The 19030-nt window shown below is 43.9% G+C and overlaps 1 protein-coding gene across 1 annotated transcript in view; it reads right to left on the bottom strand.

Annotated features, from left to right (window-relative positions):
* Positions 1 to 19030, bottom strand: part of DLGAP2 (DLG associated protein 2) — a 365596-nt gene that overhangs the window by 48617 nt on the left and 297949 nt on the right. Inside the window, exons 7-8 of the mRNA XM_060272460.1 lie at positions 18216 to 18363; positions 13881 to 14100 (exon numbers count right to left, since the gene is read on the bottom strand). Of these exons, the coding sequence (XP_060128443.1) occupies positions 13881 to 14100; positions 18216 to 18363 (368 nt within the window). The remainder of the gene's footprint in view (positions 1 to 13880; positions 14101 to 18215; positions 18364 to 19030) is intronic.

The raw sequence follows: 19030 nt of genomic DNA on the forward strand, positions 1-19030 counted from the left end.
TGCACTTTGATGTGCTGTCGAACTGCAAGGTGGGCAGGAGCTGGGACCAAGCAACAGGAGCTCATACCGTTGCAGGGATTCGAACTGCCGACCTTCTGATCAGCAAGCCCTAGGCTCTGTGGTTTAACCCACAGCGCCACCTGGGTCCTGCTTAGCCCCTTAGTGATGATTAAAGGAAGATGTTGAGTTCTAACTGGTAGCAAAGCAATGTAATATGGGATCAGTTTGCTTTCTACAAGTCCCATGGATGAGTTTTCCTGTTTTGTTTTTCAGTTCTGCAATAATCCTTGATTATTGGCATGTCAATGAGCTGCAGTTGGCAGTTCGCAAAGAGGAGTTCTTGTGGATATTTCACACCATGTCCAGCAAACTGGCAACAAGAGATTGCTGTAAAGGTGTGGCGGGACATGCAAGGTCGCTCTTGTTCTTGGGCTTGATTAACATGCGGCAGACTCTGATCCCCTGTGTTCGCTCTTCTGTTTGGTGGAAGTGGCTCAGAAAGAAATCAGACAGCGCTGCCCAAATTTGTGTTATACATGTCCTGCACTTTAAACCGGTTTATATGTCGTAGCTCTGTTCAGGTTTATCCAAATGCACCAAAATATCCACATACTAGGCGGGAAAGCACCACGGCGGCAGTTTTAATTGGAGTTTTAGCCAAGTGGAGGTCACATTCACGAAAGCCCTCCAAGACATGCAGCGATCTCATCTCCCCATAACCCCCCTCTTATTTGGAAGCAGTAATCACCTTTCTTCCTATGAATCAATACAAACACAAGCCTAAGTGGAAACTATCTGGGCTGACAGAGATAAAATTTCACTTGGATTTCACTTACTACCTATTGCTAAAAAGGCATGGTGAACGTATTGCATTTTCTTTGTAACAAGCCTCATTCATCAAAGGCTCATTTGTGCCTTGCCTTCAAATTGTTGTCGCCGTGCAAGGTGGCAGGGAGGTGGAGACGGCAATATATAGCAAGCATTTACGAGACAGCCAGGAGGGTTCGCGTTTCAGCCTGAGAGAACTTCCCCTTTGCCCAAGATTAAGTTGCAGCAATCAGAATTTTCAATTAAATCTCCATTTTCTTGGCAAGTGTGAACAAAAGGTGAGGTGAGTACCTTAGATTTTTTGCGTAGCTTCTCCGAGTACAAAGATGCTACATTTCCTGGATTATCCATCTGGACAAAAAGCATGGAACCAAACAGAATCCTACCTCAGCAAAGATCTGACCTTAATAGTTGGGGAAACTGTTTAAACAAGTTTATAATTTGGCGTGCTCAAGGTGAAAAGTGGGGAGTTTTTCAGACATTTCCCAACAAATTGAAGGCAAATAGGATTTACCTCACTGATTTATAAATGTTTCATGTTCAGTACAGACATGGAACTCACTCACTCTGATTTATGGCTGTACTTAAGAAAGCAAATTCAATTTTGTTTTTTTTTAGTTATGACAGTTTTAGCTGTAAATATGTCATTTTCTAATTATATAATGACCCCTTTTAGGATTCTTCTATGACGTCCTGTCTCATTTTAGGGAAAATATTCTTATACTCCACAGAGACATGTGGGTTGTTGTTTTTTTAAAAAAAAGGAAGTCAGACACATCTTCTTTCACAATCTCCTTGCCTTTTCTTTCCCTTTTTAAGACGAAAGGGTTTGCTTAAGTGTACTTATAAGTGGAACTCCGTCTTCCTCTTATTTTCTCCTGTGGGAATGCCCAGAACAGTGTGGGATATGGCCCTGGGGGCTGAGGAAGGAAGAGGGAATCAACAAATATCACCTCCCCCATTTCCTTCAGTGGGACTCTTTCCAGAAATTGAGGAGCTTGTCTGGCTCAAACCTATATAAATGACAGGAGGACTACAACATGAATTAGTCATTTTACAAACAGTAGCTCAAAACCTATACTTAAGACATTTCTGTCCTCTGTTTTGAAATGTCCACAGTGAAATTCTGCAACCTAAATTGTGGAACACTTTGTCATAGGAGATGTTTTTACTATATGGCAAAAAAATTCCTGTTTATGTAGATGTTTATGTTACCAGATAGATACCAGATGCTTATAGCAGAATATTATATTAATTTAAATATAATGTATAAATATAAACAAATTTAATTTTATATTATATATATATATTATAAATGAGTGTAGTGTTTCAGTTTCCTGAGCACAGATATGAACAGTAACAGAGATTTAACACCCCATGATTGGTTATTCATAAATTTCTCATGAGTTTAGGATTACTCAGTTGATTAAAACTCCTATATGTAATCCATTGCTTCCCATTCTTGTCCTTACGTATTTTTCATGACTTTTACATTACTCTTTTGCTCCCAGTGGTTAACTCCCCATCCATTCACATACCTTCTGATTTTCCTGCTGCGTTAAATAATGGTTTAAGAAATGATAAGATGTTCGTAGAAAAGTTCAGATATTTATTCCAAATGGGAATGACCCACAGGGCCCAAACAGATCACCCAGCTTCACCATGGTGGGCTCCTGATGTTCTTCTTCCTCTGGTTTGACTGGCTAACTGAGAAGAATTTTGTTCCAGCCATTTTAAAAGCAGAGGTGGGAAGGGGTATGTTAATTTTGTTCTCATTTAATTTTGTTATTTCAATAACAGGCCTCTAGAACACATGACTCAGAGCAGGGCTTTCAGCGTGGCTTCGCCTGTTTTGTGAAGCAGCATTTCTGCTAAGATATGGCAAGCGCCCACTGTTTGAACTTTCCATTTCCACCAGCTGGCTGGATTGTTTTGTGTGTGTGTGTGTGTGTGTGTGTGTGTGTGTGCGCGCGCACATGCGTGCCTTGGGTGTGCCTTGGTGTTGTTTCAAACCTATTTTCAGCCATTTCCCCCGTCTTGCTTTTAAACCTATATTAAGTTGTTTTCATTGTACGAATGACAATTACCTTGAAATTTCTATGGAAGGTGATTCATAACAGAATAATACGATGGCGTAAACCATACGCTATTACCATTTTCCTACAAATTTAATAATTAAGTTAATTGTTAGTGACACATTAATATTAAGAAATCTAACTTTACCCATTCATATGTGTGTATGAGAGAGAAATCTGTATCTTGGCAGCATTTGTATGGAAGGAAAAAAAAGTGTGGCTGCAAGAGATTGTGGAAGCTGTAGGCCAGGCATGTCCAATAGTTAGATCGTGATCTACCGGTAGATCACTGGACATCTGCGGTAGATCACTGGTAGATCATTGGCTCCCCCCAAAGAAGCTGAACAACTGTGGCTCCCCTAAAAAAAGCTCAACATTTTACCTCCTCCCTGAAAAACTCAACAACTTAGACCCAACCCCCCAAAAAGGGGGTAGATCACTGCCAGATTTTTACTCTGTGAGTAGATCGCAGTCTCTTGGGAGTTGGCCACCCCTGCTGTAGGCTTTTGGGAGGAAAAGGGAAATAGGTGAAACTTCACAAAGGAAAGTCGAATAATGATGTTGGGTAGGGTTGCCATATCTCGAAGAACAACCCTACCCAACAGCCCGAGCCTTGGAAAGAGGTGTGTGGCTGGCAACCAACACCACACCTATGCACCCCTTTCCCCAGCTCGGGCTGGCAGCCGCCACGGAGTGCAGAGCAGCCTGAGTCCAAGCAGCCCAAACCACCTGGGCCCAACTCCCCCCCTCCCAACCCAGACATTTCCTTTAAAATGTAAAAATCCGTCCGGATGGGCATGTTGGCCCCTCAAAAGAGCTTTTCCTGGACGTATGGCAACCCTAACGTTGGGTATTCTTAACAGGAATGGGATAGCCGGGTGAGGCACAAAGAGGAAGCCAAAGAAAGAGCAAGGTCAAAGATGTTCAGAGGATAGGACGACATTCACGTATTCATATGCTCACCAGCCAGATCTTGGTGCACGCCTCTTAACACCGGTGAGATAAGTTAAACTAGCATTGTTTCTTTCTTCTTCAAAGGCCGTTACGATGCTACAAATCTGTAAAATCTGCAAGTCCATCTAAAAGCTGTGCTGCGCATTGCACAAAAACAAACTCCATTTGCCAACACAGAACACTTAGCGTAAAGGGTAATATTTGCGTATGCAGTGTAGTTAATGCTGCTTTTCAAAAGTTGTAAATCAAATAAGATCTCAAGGTCTTGGATACAAGAGAGAGAGAGAGAGAGAGAGAGAGATGTGGCAACACTAGACTCAAGGTATGTTCAATGGATGACAAAAAGGCTTCTATTTTAGTTCTGATAATTAACAATAAATTATAGTGCAGCAAGCAGTTAGCATCCTGAAGCGAATTATTGACAGCAGCTTCTTTGTGTCCCCCTCCACCTTTCTCTCTCTGGACAATCAATATTTCTATCTGATAGGAGACAGAATTTAACGTTCAGTGCAGCCAAAGCTGGCACAATCTCAAAATCCATAAACACTGTGTCACACAGGTTTTCTATACTTTTTGCAGAGGATAAAGTATCAACTAATTCCTTAGAGTTCTGGCAGCACTAATTAAGCAGAGTCGCAGAGTGAATCATAGCAGTGGAGACCCTGGTGGTATGTATTCATTTTATTGTTGTTGTTTTTTATTCCCTTAAATGCACACGTGCAGTGATCACAAGGATGTCAGGAATTTTAACACCAAATTTGATGTTTTTTAAAAACTAAAGCTGTAATGAAATCGCTTGCCCAAATCCACAAAATTCTCCTTTGAGAATATCTGCTCATCTGGGACTCTGGGTGGGTGGCCTTTGCCACATGGCAAAGCTGTGGTTGGTTCAGGGAGGCTGGCATCTTCTGGTGTGGCCGGGGTGTGTGTGTGTGATGGTCACTTGGTGCTGTCCCCACCTCTGGCTGTGTCAGACTCCCAGGCTAGGGAGGGCAGCACCTGCTAAGCCAATAAGAGGCAAGCACTTGGTTGGCTGCGACCAGCCCCCCTGAACACTTGTCCCTTCGATTTCTCTGCCAAGAAACCACTACTTGTCTGTCATGTGTCATTGTACATCACAAAGGATTCTGGAGCACATTCAAGCTTAGGAGTCTGCTCACCCCATCTTCCCTTATGTCAGAGACTGGCTGGATGATGAGCATAGCTGCCAAGTCTCCCGTATTCTCCGGGAAACCCCCATTTTTCTAGCTGTTCTCAGCTGAAAAAATGGATTTTTTTTTGTTTCCCCCCGGTTTATTCTGGTGCGGCGGCCATTTTGGAACTGGGCGGAGCATGTTCAGAAGTGACTTTTGATGCAGCTATGCCCAGTTCCAAAATGGCTGCAGTGCGACTTCTGGCACGACGGCCATTTTGGAACTGGGCAAAGCAGCATCAAAAGTCGCTTCTGAGCATGCTCCGCCCAGTTCCAAAATGGCGGCAGCGCTACTTCCAGTCCGGTCCCTTATTTCTCCCACAGCAACTTGGTAGGTATGATGATGAGGAATGGTTCCAGCAGGAGAACCCCCTAAGGAAGCCTCAGAAGAGGAAGGCTCCAAGCCAGGTGTTGAGACAGGTCAGAGGATGAGGAGAGGGGATGGACGCAGAATGGTTGTGTTAGGGAATTTTATAGGGGGGGGGCACCCAAACGAGGCTTCATTTGGGAATCAAGATTGGCACTAATGCCCTCAAGGGGACCCCATTTGATCCTACAACACCACTCTAGTATCGCACCAACACGAACCCCTCAAGATCAAGCCCTGAGTAATAAAGGCTCCCTTTCCTACCCTTTCTCTGTTGCCTGAGACTCTATGTAACCATATTTCTTTATGAATGAATACAGTGTATCTTTATTTCTAAATGAAACCTCCTTTTTGCGACTCTGGCCAAGGGCTCTCAGGGATGCAGGGAACAGCCATAATCCCTTAAGCAAGAGGTCAGGTAGCCAGGGTGGTGCTCCTCTGCATATCCATAATCCATTCAGGTACCATCTCCTGCCATTCCCAACCCTCCGAAGCCAGAGGCAATACACACAACTGGACCCATTGTTTCCCCCCACCAGGTACTCAAGGATCCCTTCCCAGATACTTACTGGTACTTGCTTAACAATGTCCTGGGACATCCTTATGCTAATCCTGCTTACCTCCTGTTTACCTGTATGCTAATGCCCCTTGCACCTTCCCCTTTTCTGACGTTTTACCCTGTCACAAGTGATGTATGTATGATGCTTTCGATGTGCATTATGGGATGGTGGTGGGAAGTTTTAAAAGTTCTTGCAGCCCTGTTCACAGTGTTCAGTCTGGCATTGAACCTGCTGCGCAGTAATAAACCTTGCTGTTTGCTCCGGATCATGGCTGGACTCCTTCCTTTTATACTCCGCAACGACCACAGGCCCTTGCCTGATGAGCTGGGTGGCTGAGCATTCTCGCACCCAGAATTTTGCCCTAACAGTTGGATGCTGAACAAGCAACAGGCTTGAGTGAGAGAGAAGAGGCAGAAAACACTGCAGATGTAGGACAGGCAGCTGAGGAGGAAGGGAAGGAGGGGGCTGGGCCACAACAGATTCACAGGAGCCTGCCGGTCCGACTGTATTCCGCTCCCATCCCTCCTGGGAGTCTCCAAGGACTCAGACTTTTGCATGTAGCAGGACAACAAGCCCAGAGCTCACAGGAGGCCCCTCCTCAGTGGAGTTTAAGACTGAAGGGGAAACAGTCGGGCGGGGAGGAGACTTAGAGGAGGTGGGAGACTCAGATGGTCAGTTCTGGCAACTGCTTTGCTGGGGCCAGTCTCACCACTGTTTTCTCTATTTGTATTCTGTTTCCTTGAAAAAATAATCAATTTTACTAATCATTCCTGAGCCTCTGTGCTCATCAGCAGCTGAACCAGCCCTGACACCTTACATGGCAGAAGATCATCATCAGCAGAAGCAGCAGGCAAGCTGTCTTTGTGGGAAACCTGTCCACAATTACTGAGAAGGAACCACTGAAAACCTTCAAAAACATGTAAGACTGCCTTGGAAGATGGTTTAAACCGTTCGGTGGTATTTGATGTTTGCTAAGCAATAATATTTAATGTTAAATAATATTTTTAAATGACATGTAATTGTATCCCCCAACTGACATTTGATAGATAACATGCAATGGTAATAGGCTATGGCAGCACTTGATTTGTGGTAGCATTTGACAGTCGGGTGACAGAGAGATCCTACATTTGACGACTGCCAAAACAACTGCCAACAAGTCTAAGGCATTCAAATGTTGGATTTTGAGGTAAAATCCATGAAGGCAAGAGACAGCACCATTTTCCTCAACAGAAGAGGAAGATGGAAAGTTCTATGAACGTATACAGAATATATTCTCTTAGGCACACATAGTGTTCCAGTGATTAATTGTGCCTCCTGTAAAGGTATCCTTAAGGTATCATTAGAATAAGTGCCACTTGTGACAAAGTCACATCCAGCACTGTGGAATTTGAGTGACCTTGAACGAAATATTTGAGGGCCTTGCGATTCTAGCAGTGTCATGTTCCCTCCTGCTGTGTGATCAAGCTTTGACTCAATTGGATTTAGAAATACAGGCAGATATATACAGTGGTACCTCGATTTAAGTACACAATTGGTTCCGGAAGTCCGTACTTAACCTGAAGCATACTTAACCTGAAGTGAACTTTCCCATTGAAAGTAATGGAAAGTGGAATAATCTGTTCCAGATGGTCCGCGGAGTACTTAAACTGAAGCGTACTTAACCTGAAGCGAACTTTCCCATTGAAAGTAATGGAAAGTGGATTAATCTGTTCCAGGCGGGTCTGCGGAGTACTCAACCTGAAGCGTACTTAACCCAAAGTATGCGTGTAATTGGTTCTGGAAGTCCGTACTTAACCTGAAGCAAACTTTCCCATTGAATGTAATGGAAAGTGGATTAATCCGTTCCAGACAGGTCCACAGAGTACTTAAACTGAAAGTACTCAAACCGAAGCATAGTTAAACCGAGGTATGACTGTAATTACATTCATAAAAGTATTTGGTAGCTAAAAGTGTCCGTGTGTATCTGAAAAAGTGTGCATGCACACGAAAGCTCATACCAATGACAAACTTAGTTGGTCTCTAAAGCGCTACTGGAAGGATTTTTTATTTATTTTGTGTGAATCAAGGCATTTAGAAAAAAAAATGTTCCCTGCTATTCACCTACAGCTAGAAGAGTCTGATGCCCCCAAAGCGCTGACCTCATAACAGCTGGTTTTATGGGGTCAGCGAGATGACTGATTGAAAGTGATCTGCATAATTCCATGGGGCATAACCTTACGCAGTTTCCAGGAGGCTATCTAGCTACTGTTCACTTTATCAACCCCAGGAGCAAAAGTTCCCAGCTCTTTCTCAGTAACCTTTTAACTGCAAGCTAAAAATGGTCGAGGGTGTTTGTTTTACAAACAGCCTTTCAAGTCGTATCCCACTAATGCAGCTGAAATCAGCTGCAACACTCCTGCTATCAGTCCTAGGATCAAAATTGAAGAGGCCAGAAGCTGAGCTTTTTCATTTGGGGCTTTTCCATCGGGACTCATTCTTCTTGATAGTTTGTCAGGACCTCTTTGGCGGTTTTCAAGATGCACTACAAGACTCATTTATTTCCTATAGTACCAAAGAGTGCTCCTTAGATTTCTTGTTGCTTTCGCTTTTTAAGATGGCTAAAATCCCATGTAAGTTTACCAGGAATTAAGAACCATTCCGATTCCAGTTACCCAGTTGCTGCTCCGGTTTTCAATAACAACACATTGAGGCTGTGTCACATGTATTAAATTCTTGCCCCCCCAAATAATGATCTCTGCCAGACCTTTGCTCCGCCAAATTAGTTTTTTCTGGATCCTCTACAATCAACCTCCCCCCCACCTCTCTACGATTTAGTTCATTGTGATTTTATTAAGGAATGTTGAGGTTACTTGCAAACTGCCTTGTGGGGTTTGTCTTTATCTTGAAAGTTGGGATTAAAAAAGCAAAGGAATCGTGCAGTCCAGCGAGGGCTGTGATATTTCTGAACAGGTAAGTTTCCCCCTGCTTAGAAACTTAGGTCAACTAAACAAGCCAGGGTGGGGGACATATTAAGACAGCTGGTTCAAATAGCTGCAACTCCAGGCAACCTTGTCTTTTCAACCCAAAGAAAATAGTTTCAGCTCTCTAGGACTCATTAAGTCCCTTTGGAACATAATGTTTTCCCACTTATTCCCATGGAGCCACAGTTAAAATGATTTAGAAATAATAATTCCTATCACGAAAACATTCCAATGCTGATAGGCAGATATTTGGCTAATGTGGTCAAATAGAAACCAGTGCCACTATTGGAAATGGATAAGTGTAAGGCAGTGGCAGGCAATCAGATGTTTCAAACATCAAAAATATAACGACAGCAGTTGATGAAGGTATCCAGAACACATCTGGTTCCTTGAGCACCAGTGTTTGCGTGCCGAGGTACCAAGAATATCCCCCAATAACTCACACATCACACGATAATTAAGTTTTGGTTTTTGGCATTAATTTTGGCCACAACCTTTTTAAAAATACTGTACAACTGAATGTGAGTGGTTGCTTAGGCATTGGTTCTTGCCATCTGTCCCCGGCCTGGGACAGATCTGACTCCCACTAGCCTAGTAGGGGAGCCAGTAGGGGAGCACCCTCTGGGAGAGATTGGGGCAGGGGCCCAAGCCCTTGACCTCATCCCTCTGATGCTCCCCGAGGCTCATGCACGGCCCTGGCCCCTAACAGGGATAAACGGACAAACATGTAGAGCCCCAGGATTCCTTTAACGGAATGCCCCTAAAGGCAGCAGCAACCATGAGGGGCAGGCCCAGCCAAAATCCGTACCCCTCCACCAATTAATTTGAACCAATGCCTAACCGCCAACCTTACAAGTTGTGACTTATCGCAGCGTAGTAGGCAAAAACCACCTGGCACAAGCCAACCATCCAAGTGGCAAAATTCCTACCAGGCCGCTGATCCAAAACAGGCGACCCCATGACAGGCGCAGCAAGGTCAAGCGAGAACGCCTAAATTACGAGGAGGGCGGGCGGGAGATTCGATGCAAGCAGCAAAAGTGGGGGGGGGAACTGCTTGCCCAACCTATTTAAATGCAGAAGCTGTCAATCAATCGTTTGCAACATGCTAAACTCCCCAGCAACAGCTCATCCCACCAATCAACCATGTGGCCATCCAAACTGACCCGCCTCTCCAACCCTGGGATATCTTGTTAACCCTTCCGCAACCCATGTTCTACTTTAAGGGTAGAACCTGCTATCCCACAGCTGGTTCGAGATTCCAGCCGGATCTTACATCTTCCATCACTTGCTCCGGAAAGCAACATGTGTACCTCGATTAGCTGGCACTTATGACAAGGACAGCCAGTTGGGAGGTTGTGTGACCTTCTCAGGCATAACTCTGTAGCATTTTTGCATGGGTAGAGATCAGCAGCGATGGCAAAACACTCCCCTGCCTCTGGGGACTTGTTTATGCACAATCTGGTTTCTGTGTACAGAAACATGAGAGGACACAGCATGCGTTCTGCTTGAACTATCTGTGTGACTCCCTACAAATGCAGCATGTTTCCTCTTTCTGGGTAGATTATATATTAAAATATTAGTGCAGTCACATGGGTTACAACTTCAGAATCGGCAAGAGTTACCCTGCTCCACCATGTAACAATTTTACAGTTTACGAAACCACTTCTATGATTTGCCATATTAGCAAAAAATGAAATAAAAAATACAATTAAATCTGATGCATTATTAAATTGCCTAAATATTCAAAGGAGCCCATTTGCTACAATTTTTTTTAAAAAATAGTTTCTGACCTTTCTGCCTTTTACACAAAAAGACACTCTATATATCAAATTATTTCTAACACGCGGCGCTATATTTAATTTGGTTTGCTTCAGATTAATAAGTCATTTGAAGTGTGAAAATAATATGCAAAGAAACCGCTGTCCACTGTATTTCAAATGCAGAAATATTAAATGGTTACTCCATCATTTAGAAGCTAATAACTTGTTTTGGAAATTGAAAGTTTCGTTTAACACTGTAGTTCATAATAGTTACACTTCTTTTGACATTTGATATAGATTCCATTTGAATATTTTACTCATTCTAGCATTCTCCCAGAATCCAAGAGCTGATTTGTGCAACGTTACAGATAATTCAAGCCCCGTAGTTACAAGTTACAGTGCCTGCAATCCTGATTTTCAGCCTTCTAAATTTGGTGATGTTTGGAATGATGGTCCCACTTTCCCCTCCTGCAGAGTCATTTTACTTAGCTTAATAAGACAGAAAGATGAAGTATTTGAGCAATAAATTACCTGATACACTCAGGAAACGGGAAAAAAAATGTGTATAATGAGAGGCATTTCCCCAAAGTCAGAGCCACTTTGTTTAAGCAGAAGACAGCTAATCAAGGGATACGATTTTATACAAGGCATAAAACCGAAGCATCAAGACAGAGAAATAAATGGGATTCAAATAAATGAGATTTTGGCTTGGTGGTGCCTTATATAGACTTACAGTGTGCCTCCTATCCCACAGTCCAATCCAAATATTCAAGGGCTATACTTGGGACTGAGTGATATTTGCAGGTAGCAACTTTAGGAATATGGGTCTGTGCATGTTACCACTGCATCACACATACAGTAGTGGCAATCCTTTTCTTCTTTTCTGAAGTTTATTTTCAGTGTTACTGCCACTGGTGACATGCAGCAGAGCTCCTGCTAGCGACTGACAGGTTGTTGTTGTTTTGCTCCATATGAACCCACCCAGATCCTGAATTCATCATCTGAGGCCCTTCTTTGAGTGCCTCATCCATGAGAGGTCCAGAAGCTGGCAACATGAGAACGGGCCTTTTCTGCAGTGGCTCCCCGTTTGTGGAATGCTCTCGTCAGGGAAGTTCATCTGGTGTCTTCATTAATATAATAATAATTTTATTATTTATACCCCGCCCATCTGGCTGGGTTTCCCCAGTCACTCTGGGCGGCTTACAATATAATAAAAACATCAAGCATTAAAAAACTTCCAGATACAGGGTTGCCTTCAGTTGTTTATTTCCTTGACATCTGATGGAAGGGTGTTCCACAGGGCGGGCGCCACCACCCAGAAGACCCTGTGCCTGGTTCCTTGTAGCCTCACTTCTTGCAACGAGGGAACCACCAGAAGGCCCTCGGAGCTGGACCTCAGTGTCTGGGCTGAACGATGGGGGTGGAAATGCTCCTTCAGGCATACTAGGCCAAGGCCGTTTAGGGCTTTCAAGGTCAGCACCAACACTTGTGCCCAGAAACGTACGCCTTTAGGTCCCAGAAGAAAAGGTTCCCCTTTAACCAGGCCTTAGGTAGACTGATGTAAGGGGGAGAGAGTACAGAGTCCCCCTATCATCAAGAGCAGCCCCTCCCCGAGCAGCGAAGGAAGCACAGGCTCGGGGGAGGCTAGTCAGAACACGGAGAGAGAGTGCCAGGGCTCAGGCAGGAGGCAAGAGCCCAGACTCCACAGGCGGGAGGAGAGAGAAGGGGAAAAGGGGGAGAGGGAAAACATGGAATGCAGACCCTTTCCTCCGGTTCCGGAATTACGAAAGAGAAGAAAGGGGAGGAGATTCAGTGTGCCGCGACTTTTATGTTGGGAGCGTTCGCACCGGGGGGCACTTCCGGATTCTGCATCGGAGTAAGAAGACATGTTCCTACACCTAGCTCACTGTAAATAGAGGCACCAATAAACACGTTGTGAAAAAGTGACATGAGGAGCGTTGTTACTCGAGAGTAGTCGCAAGAATCCCCTGACAACTGACATCCAATGCCTTTTAAATGTGTTGTGAAAGAGCGGGTGTTATTGGGTTGTTGTTGTTGTTCTTGTGTGTGTGTGTGTGTGTGTGAGAGAGAGAGAGAGAGAGAGAGAGAGAGAAATCCCATATGTATATATGGTACAGGCAACTTTCTCTTGCTTCCACTCCATTGTGTCATTCTCCCCTCCTTTTAAGTGTGGCACCTTAGACTATCAGGAATGGGATGAAGACCAGACACACAGTATCTACTAGATCAATAAGGCCCACCTAAGTGTCAAGCAAGCAGAGCAGCAAGAGGTGAGGTAACGAAAAATACCTGATTGTTCACCGCGTACACAAATGGATGTATTTAAAATGTGCCTTACGAAACAAATTGTGATCGCGTCATTTATCGACAATAGTTACAATAATCTCACACATCAGACAAAAACCAAAGCTGCAGCGGCATAGCAGAGACAACTAATAACATTTACAGGATATTGCAAGTTAAAGACAACAACAGGATTTTGCCCGGCTTCTAGAACAACTCAGGCAACAGGTGGATGCCAAATGAATGGCATAATAATGATAGTTGATGATTTATGACAAATAATGGGGGGAAAATGCATATGGTGGATCACGCAGGGTACTTAGGCAGAATCCTAAGACTTGCACCTGCTAAGAGCAGGGATGGTGCTTTCAAACTCTCCTCTCTCTCCCTGCCCTCTCTCAATCCAAGCCATTTTGGGAATCTAAGGACAATAAAGCAATTGGTGAACTTCAGGGGATGGCTTCAGACAACTGTGTTTTGGGGCTAAAGGAGGGAAAGCTGCAAACCTACACATGCATATAGGAAACAAAGTTTTGAAATGTATGGTTGCTTTTTTTTTTCCTTACAAGAAATATACGTTGGAGCAGGATGCACCCAACTCTGGTTTATGTTTGATATAGCTCTCACTGGTTATTCCATCGGGCTCAGAAAGCAGACCAGGGTTCATAGACAGCTGAGGCTCCTAATTATGAGATGATGCAAAATGTAAGCCAGCGTTAGAGCTAAATAAAAGGTGTTATTCAGTCGAGTGCTTCCCCACAGAATGAGTCATGGCTGCGCAGTGTACATTGCCTTCCGTTCACACAAGAGATTTCACATTTCCGAACTTTTCATATGCAAAACGGCTCACTGCAAAGGGAACAACGTAGATAAATCTTACCTGTTGTTGACCTGATTGTTGAGGTGATATTGGAAGATGCCATTGCAGGGATACAATCGTCGTCTTGAGAGTAGCCCGCCTGAATGGCACGCAAGTAACTGTGGCTTCTGGTTCGGAAACAACCCGGCAGATCGAGGGCATCCATGGCCTGAGCTTCAACTTCACTAAACACTGATTCACAAACAGATTCAAATTGCCCATTGACCTCTGCTTCACTCATCTAGATAAACAACAACATTGCATTGGGTTTTTTTGTTTTTGTTTTGGTTGGCTTGCTCTGTCAGGAATGGACTCTGCTGTAGCACTTCAAAAGCAGGCACTACCTGGACATTAATAGAGTCCCCCTCCTCACCCCCCTCACCTCTTGACACTTCTTATCATGCAGCAAAATGCTTCAACGTCATTGAACTAAGCATGTTTGCTCCGCTACTATCTGTGTGCTAAGTAGACTGTCCAGTTCTGATGTTATTTTTGGGTGACAGCTTAGGACAGCTTTTTAGTTTAAACTTGTTTAGCAATGAAATTTAATAAATAATACAATAACTGCGTAGGAGCGTTATTGCTTTCCTTTGCTACTACATTATGTATTTTTTGTGTTTATATATTGCAAACCACCCTGTAATCCTTGAATGAATGGTGGTATATATAATAATAATAATAATAATAATAATAATAATAATAATAAATAGGAACAGACACACAGTTATTGAACAAACCAGGATCTGAAACTAGTTTGATCAAGGTTTCTTACACCTAAGAGTGGTTGAACAAACCAGGGTTTTTTCCTATGTGTAAAAGGAAACTGTTTTGTTCCAAACATCTATCACAAATTGCTCATAATAATAATAATAGTAATAATAATAAGTGTTCATTTTATAATAGCAGACAGACTGAAAATACTAATGAAACTAATGATGCCAGTAAACAATATGGTCCTGGCTTGATGGGAAGTTCTTGTAGCTAGGATTGTAAGATAAGGATGTTTACTGAGTTAAATGGGGCTGATGTTGGATAGCTGGAGGCAGAAGGAGAAAAATGGAGCAATGGGTTAGGGGGTGGGGGTGGAGTAGGGTGCACTGGAGTCGAGAGAAAGAGTGTGAGAGAATGGCATGCCAGAGAGAGAGAGAGAGAAAGAGAGAGGGGGGGTGCATATCCACAAATTAAATCCAATAAAATAAATGCTCCTGAAACTGTGCAATGTTTCCTTGCCCTGCCAATCATAATCACATCACAGAACACATCCATCACCACTGATCAAATCAAGGATCCAGTGCACTTTGAAGTACACTTGATCCATGGTGCACTTAATCCTTATGGATCCTCTAAATTCCCTCACAAGGGATCCCTCCCCCCCCAAACCACCGCCATGCATACAGATGCATTTTGTGATTTGTTGCTGATTTTGTCATCCTGTGTAAAAACCAAGAATACCAATGCCTTGGATCAAAGTTTTCGTGGTGCTACCAAGCACTGAATCTGTGATGTTTACTGATTAGTCGACTGGTTAATTTGCCGACCCCCACCCCCAGAAAATCAAGCAAATTCAAGGGAATCCATTTTAATTTCACTGGAGCTGACACCTTAGAAAAGTTAAATGTGTTTGTGTCTTGTGCTTTCCCTCTTTCTTTCTGTCTGTGGGTGGGAGTAGGCTGACCCACAGCAGGGTGGACAGAAGGCATGCTGTTCTGGCCTTCTATCAAAATTCCAAAGTGCCAATTTGCCAAAAGAGATTGGCAGTTGACAGAAACTGCATTTGCTCTCCACAGTGTGTGCCCATAACACTTGTGGCTGTCTTGCCTCCAGCCCCACACAAAGCTACCCTGTGAAGTGGCTAAAGAGGGGCAAAAGTCCAGTTGACGAAGTACCGTATACAGTATATTATTTAGTTTAAATAGATAATTTGTGGTGAAAAGCCTCTGATCACACCGAAAGCCTGATAGTACCATTTCCCATAAATGCACTTCCAGAATTAAGTTGTCCTGAAAACAATTAGTTCTGGCCCTTGTAATGATCATTTCATTTCTAATCAAATTACATTAACCAATGTTCTCTGGAAAGACAAACATTCTCATTCTGAATAGCCTTATCCAAACATTATTAGGAAAGAAAGATGGGATAATGCAGGTCATACTTATGATTATCTTATTTCCTACTTGTAAATTCAACTTGCTGGCAAAGGAGCATAGCCCCTTTTTTATGTGGGGAGAAAAAAAATGTATACAAATCTCCCTCTGCAGCATAAATGGCTATTTAGATGAGCTTGAAAAGTATATGTGGCATGGTTGGCTGAGGTCCACCTGTATCTGATGTCCACCCGAAAAACCTGCATGCCTCTGGGCTCACATTCTCCTCAGTTCTTCTACACTGGCTTAAGTGGGGGAAGAGAATATGCAGGAACAATGTGGACATAGCATTCTCTTAACATACTTAATTTCCTTGACCAACCTGATGCTGTCCAAATAGTCTGAAGGAGATAGGAGCTATAGTCCAAAACATTGGCAGCTCACTTAGGTTGGGGGAAAGCTGTCCTAGAGGAAGAGCGCTGCCTAGTGCTATGAGACAAAGTAGGGAAGTGGGACACTCCTCTACTGGACTGGGCTTTGCTAAAGATAAACAGCAGCTCGCGTCTCCTCTTCCTCTCTCTCTCTGGCATGGTTTATAATATGAAATGTGTGGTGTAATGCTTCCATTGGCAGCTCCTTGCGGAAGAAAATGCTGTCGGTCAGGGAATTTCAGAGTATGGCAATCACATTTTGGATGTTTAAGGATGGATGAGCGCGCAACCCCAGAGTCGGTCACGACTGGACCTAATGGTCAGGGGTCCCTTTACCTTTACCTTTAGGTCCAGTCGCAGACGACTCTGGGGTTGCGGCGCTCACCTCGCTTTCAGGCCGAGGGAGCCGGTGTTTGTCCACAGACAGTTTTGCGGGTCATGTGGCCAGCATGACTAAACCACTTCTGGTGCACAGAAGACCGTGACGGAAGCCAGAGCTCACAGAAACACCATTTACCCGCCACACCGGTACCTATTTATCTACTTGCACTGGCATGCTTTCAAACTGCTAGGTTGGCAGGACCTGGGACAGAGCGACGGGAGCTCACTCCGTCGTGAGGATTCAAACCGCCAACCTTCCGATCGGCAAGCCCAAGAGGCTCAGTGGTTTAGACTACATGCCACCCATGTTTCATTTGGATGTTTACACTACCAGGGAGAGGAAGGTGTGGAAAAAGTGCACTGGGAAGCAGTTACTTGTCTTTAATAACTTCAAGTTCTGGCAGAGATGAACTTGTGAAAAAGTGCAGTCCTGGAATGTCTATGCCTGCTGTCAGCTAGCCTCAATTTTGTCCTGGTTCTCTTGTTGTATAGGAGCTGTAGGGGCCTGCCACAAGGCAATCAGAACATTTTGCAGCTGTTCTTAGCCTTTTTCAAGCTGTGAATCTCTGAGATGACAATCCATGCATGCTAACCGGCCATCTGATTTCCCCTTAGAACTGAATCATAATCAGTAGAAGATTATGAGACATAGGAAGGCTCATTGAATGAAATAGACCAAGAAGTCCTTGCTCCAATTTACATGACTTTTCTTATCCTAGAATGTGGGGGGGGGTGTTCAGACATTCAAAAGCAAGAAGCACACAGATTAACACTCATTAGCTTTATACACCAAAGGTTCATCCTATACAACACACGCAGCTGCCCCCCCAAAAAAAATTCAGTGTCACAAAAAGGCAGCTAACTGTTATTCTATTTCCTCCTATCTCACACCCTCAAAAAGTTATATATTCATTCACCACGGAATGGCCAATTTGTGCTCCTTGGTAAGTAACTCTTGCATTTGCAAACAATTGTTTACCACTTCCATACTGTGGCCTGGTTTGTACATAATGCTAAACCAAACCATGGTTTAGCATGTGAATACATGAGTATGTGTGCCTCCAGAGAGGAGACCATATCTACTTTGCCTCTCCTTCAGTCCTGCTGTTGCACTGTTGTTTCATTGTGTTGTCTGAACTCAGGCTACTGGTGTGTCTCGCTCCAGACAAACCACCTGTTGTTACTATATGTTTTAAGTTCATATACAGAACATTTCAACCGCACACCTTAGAACCAGGTATTGCTGAACTACACCTGTCCCTCCCATTGGCCATGCTTGCTGGGGCTGAAATGAACTTAGTTTAAGCCATTTGGAACTGGACATGATTTCAATTCTCTGGCATGGAACTGCTGATAAAACTGCTTAGCAGCTGGTAGCTAGCTTGGGTGGTATGATAAACCCCTGTTGCTGATGTTGCTTAGAAAATCAGGCTGAAAATAAAATAAAAAATGTTTCCAACCTGGCTGATGCAGCTGGCCTGACTGAGCGTGCTCACTGCTCTCATATAGCTCTGATTCCTTGATCGGAACTTGGGGGAATTGTAGTTTGCTGACGGATCCAAGTTGTGTCCAACAGGCACATCACTTGCTGCTTGCAGGTAGCTCTGACTATTAAGGAAAGATAGAGAGGGAAACAAAGGATGAAAAACTAAGGCTAGAAAGAAGAGAGGGGAGTGGAAAGAACACCCTGCGATATAGGAGGCCACTGCCCATTCCCCCAGAAGCTTCCCCCTAGGGTTCCATCGACGTTAGGGGAACACCACAAAAAAAAAATTGGCCTCTGGTTTCTTATTCCTACTACAGGAACAGGCCCTGGCCCAGGCGGAAAGGCCTCAGCTGCACACATCTGCTCTCAGCTCTTAACAGGCCCAGTCTCCTATATGGAGAAGAGCTTGGACTAGATTTAGGCTCTCCTCCTCCAAAGCATACGGTTGGCTCTGTCAGCACTTAAGAGCTCTAATTGTCTGGTCCAAGTGGGAAGTGCTCAAGATGAGTCCCTGGATTTTGCCGTCATTACTGCAGCCTCTAACTGCATGTATGACACTTGGGAGATTTGAAGCACTCATATCGACCAGGCTCCTTTCAAACTCGCTGGCATCCTACTTCGGGGTGTACTTGAGGCTAGTGCTGAGTGCTTCTCAAGCCATTCCCAATGCTTACAACCAACCCCATGAACATCTCACTTCACATTATGTTGGCGCTAAATAAATTAAACAGTTAAGTGAACAATGATTGTTACAGCAACCTATATATCCATTTGTTATGCCACGGTGGT

Source organism: Zootoca vivipara, chromosome 3 (genome assembly GCF_963506605.1).
Source record: "Zootoca vivipara chromosome 3, rZooViv1.1, whole genome shotgun sequence".
Lineage (NCBI taxonomy): Eukaryota > Metazoa > Chordata > Lepidosauria > Squamata > Lacertidae > Zootoca > Zootoca vivipara.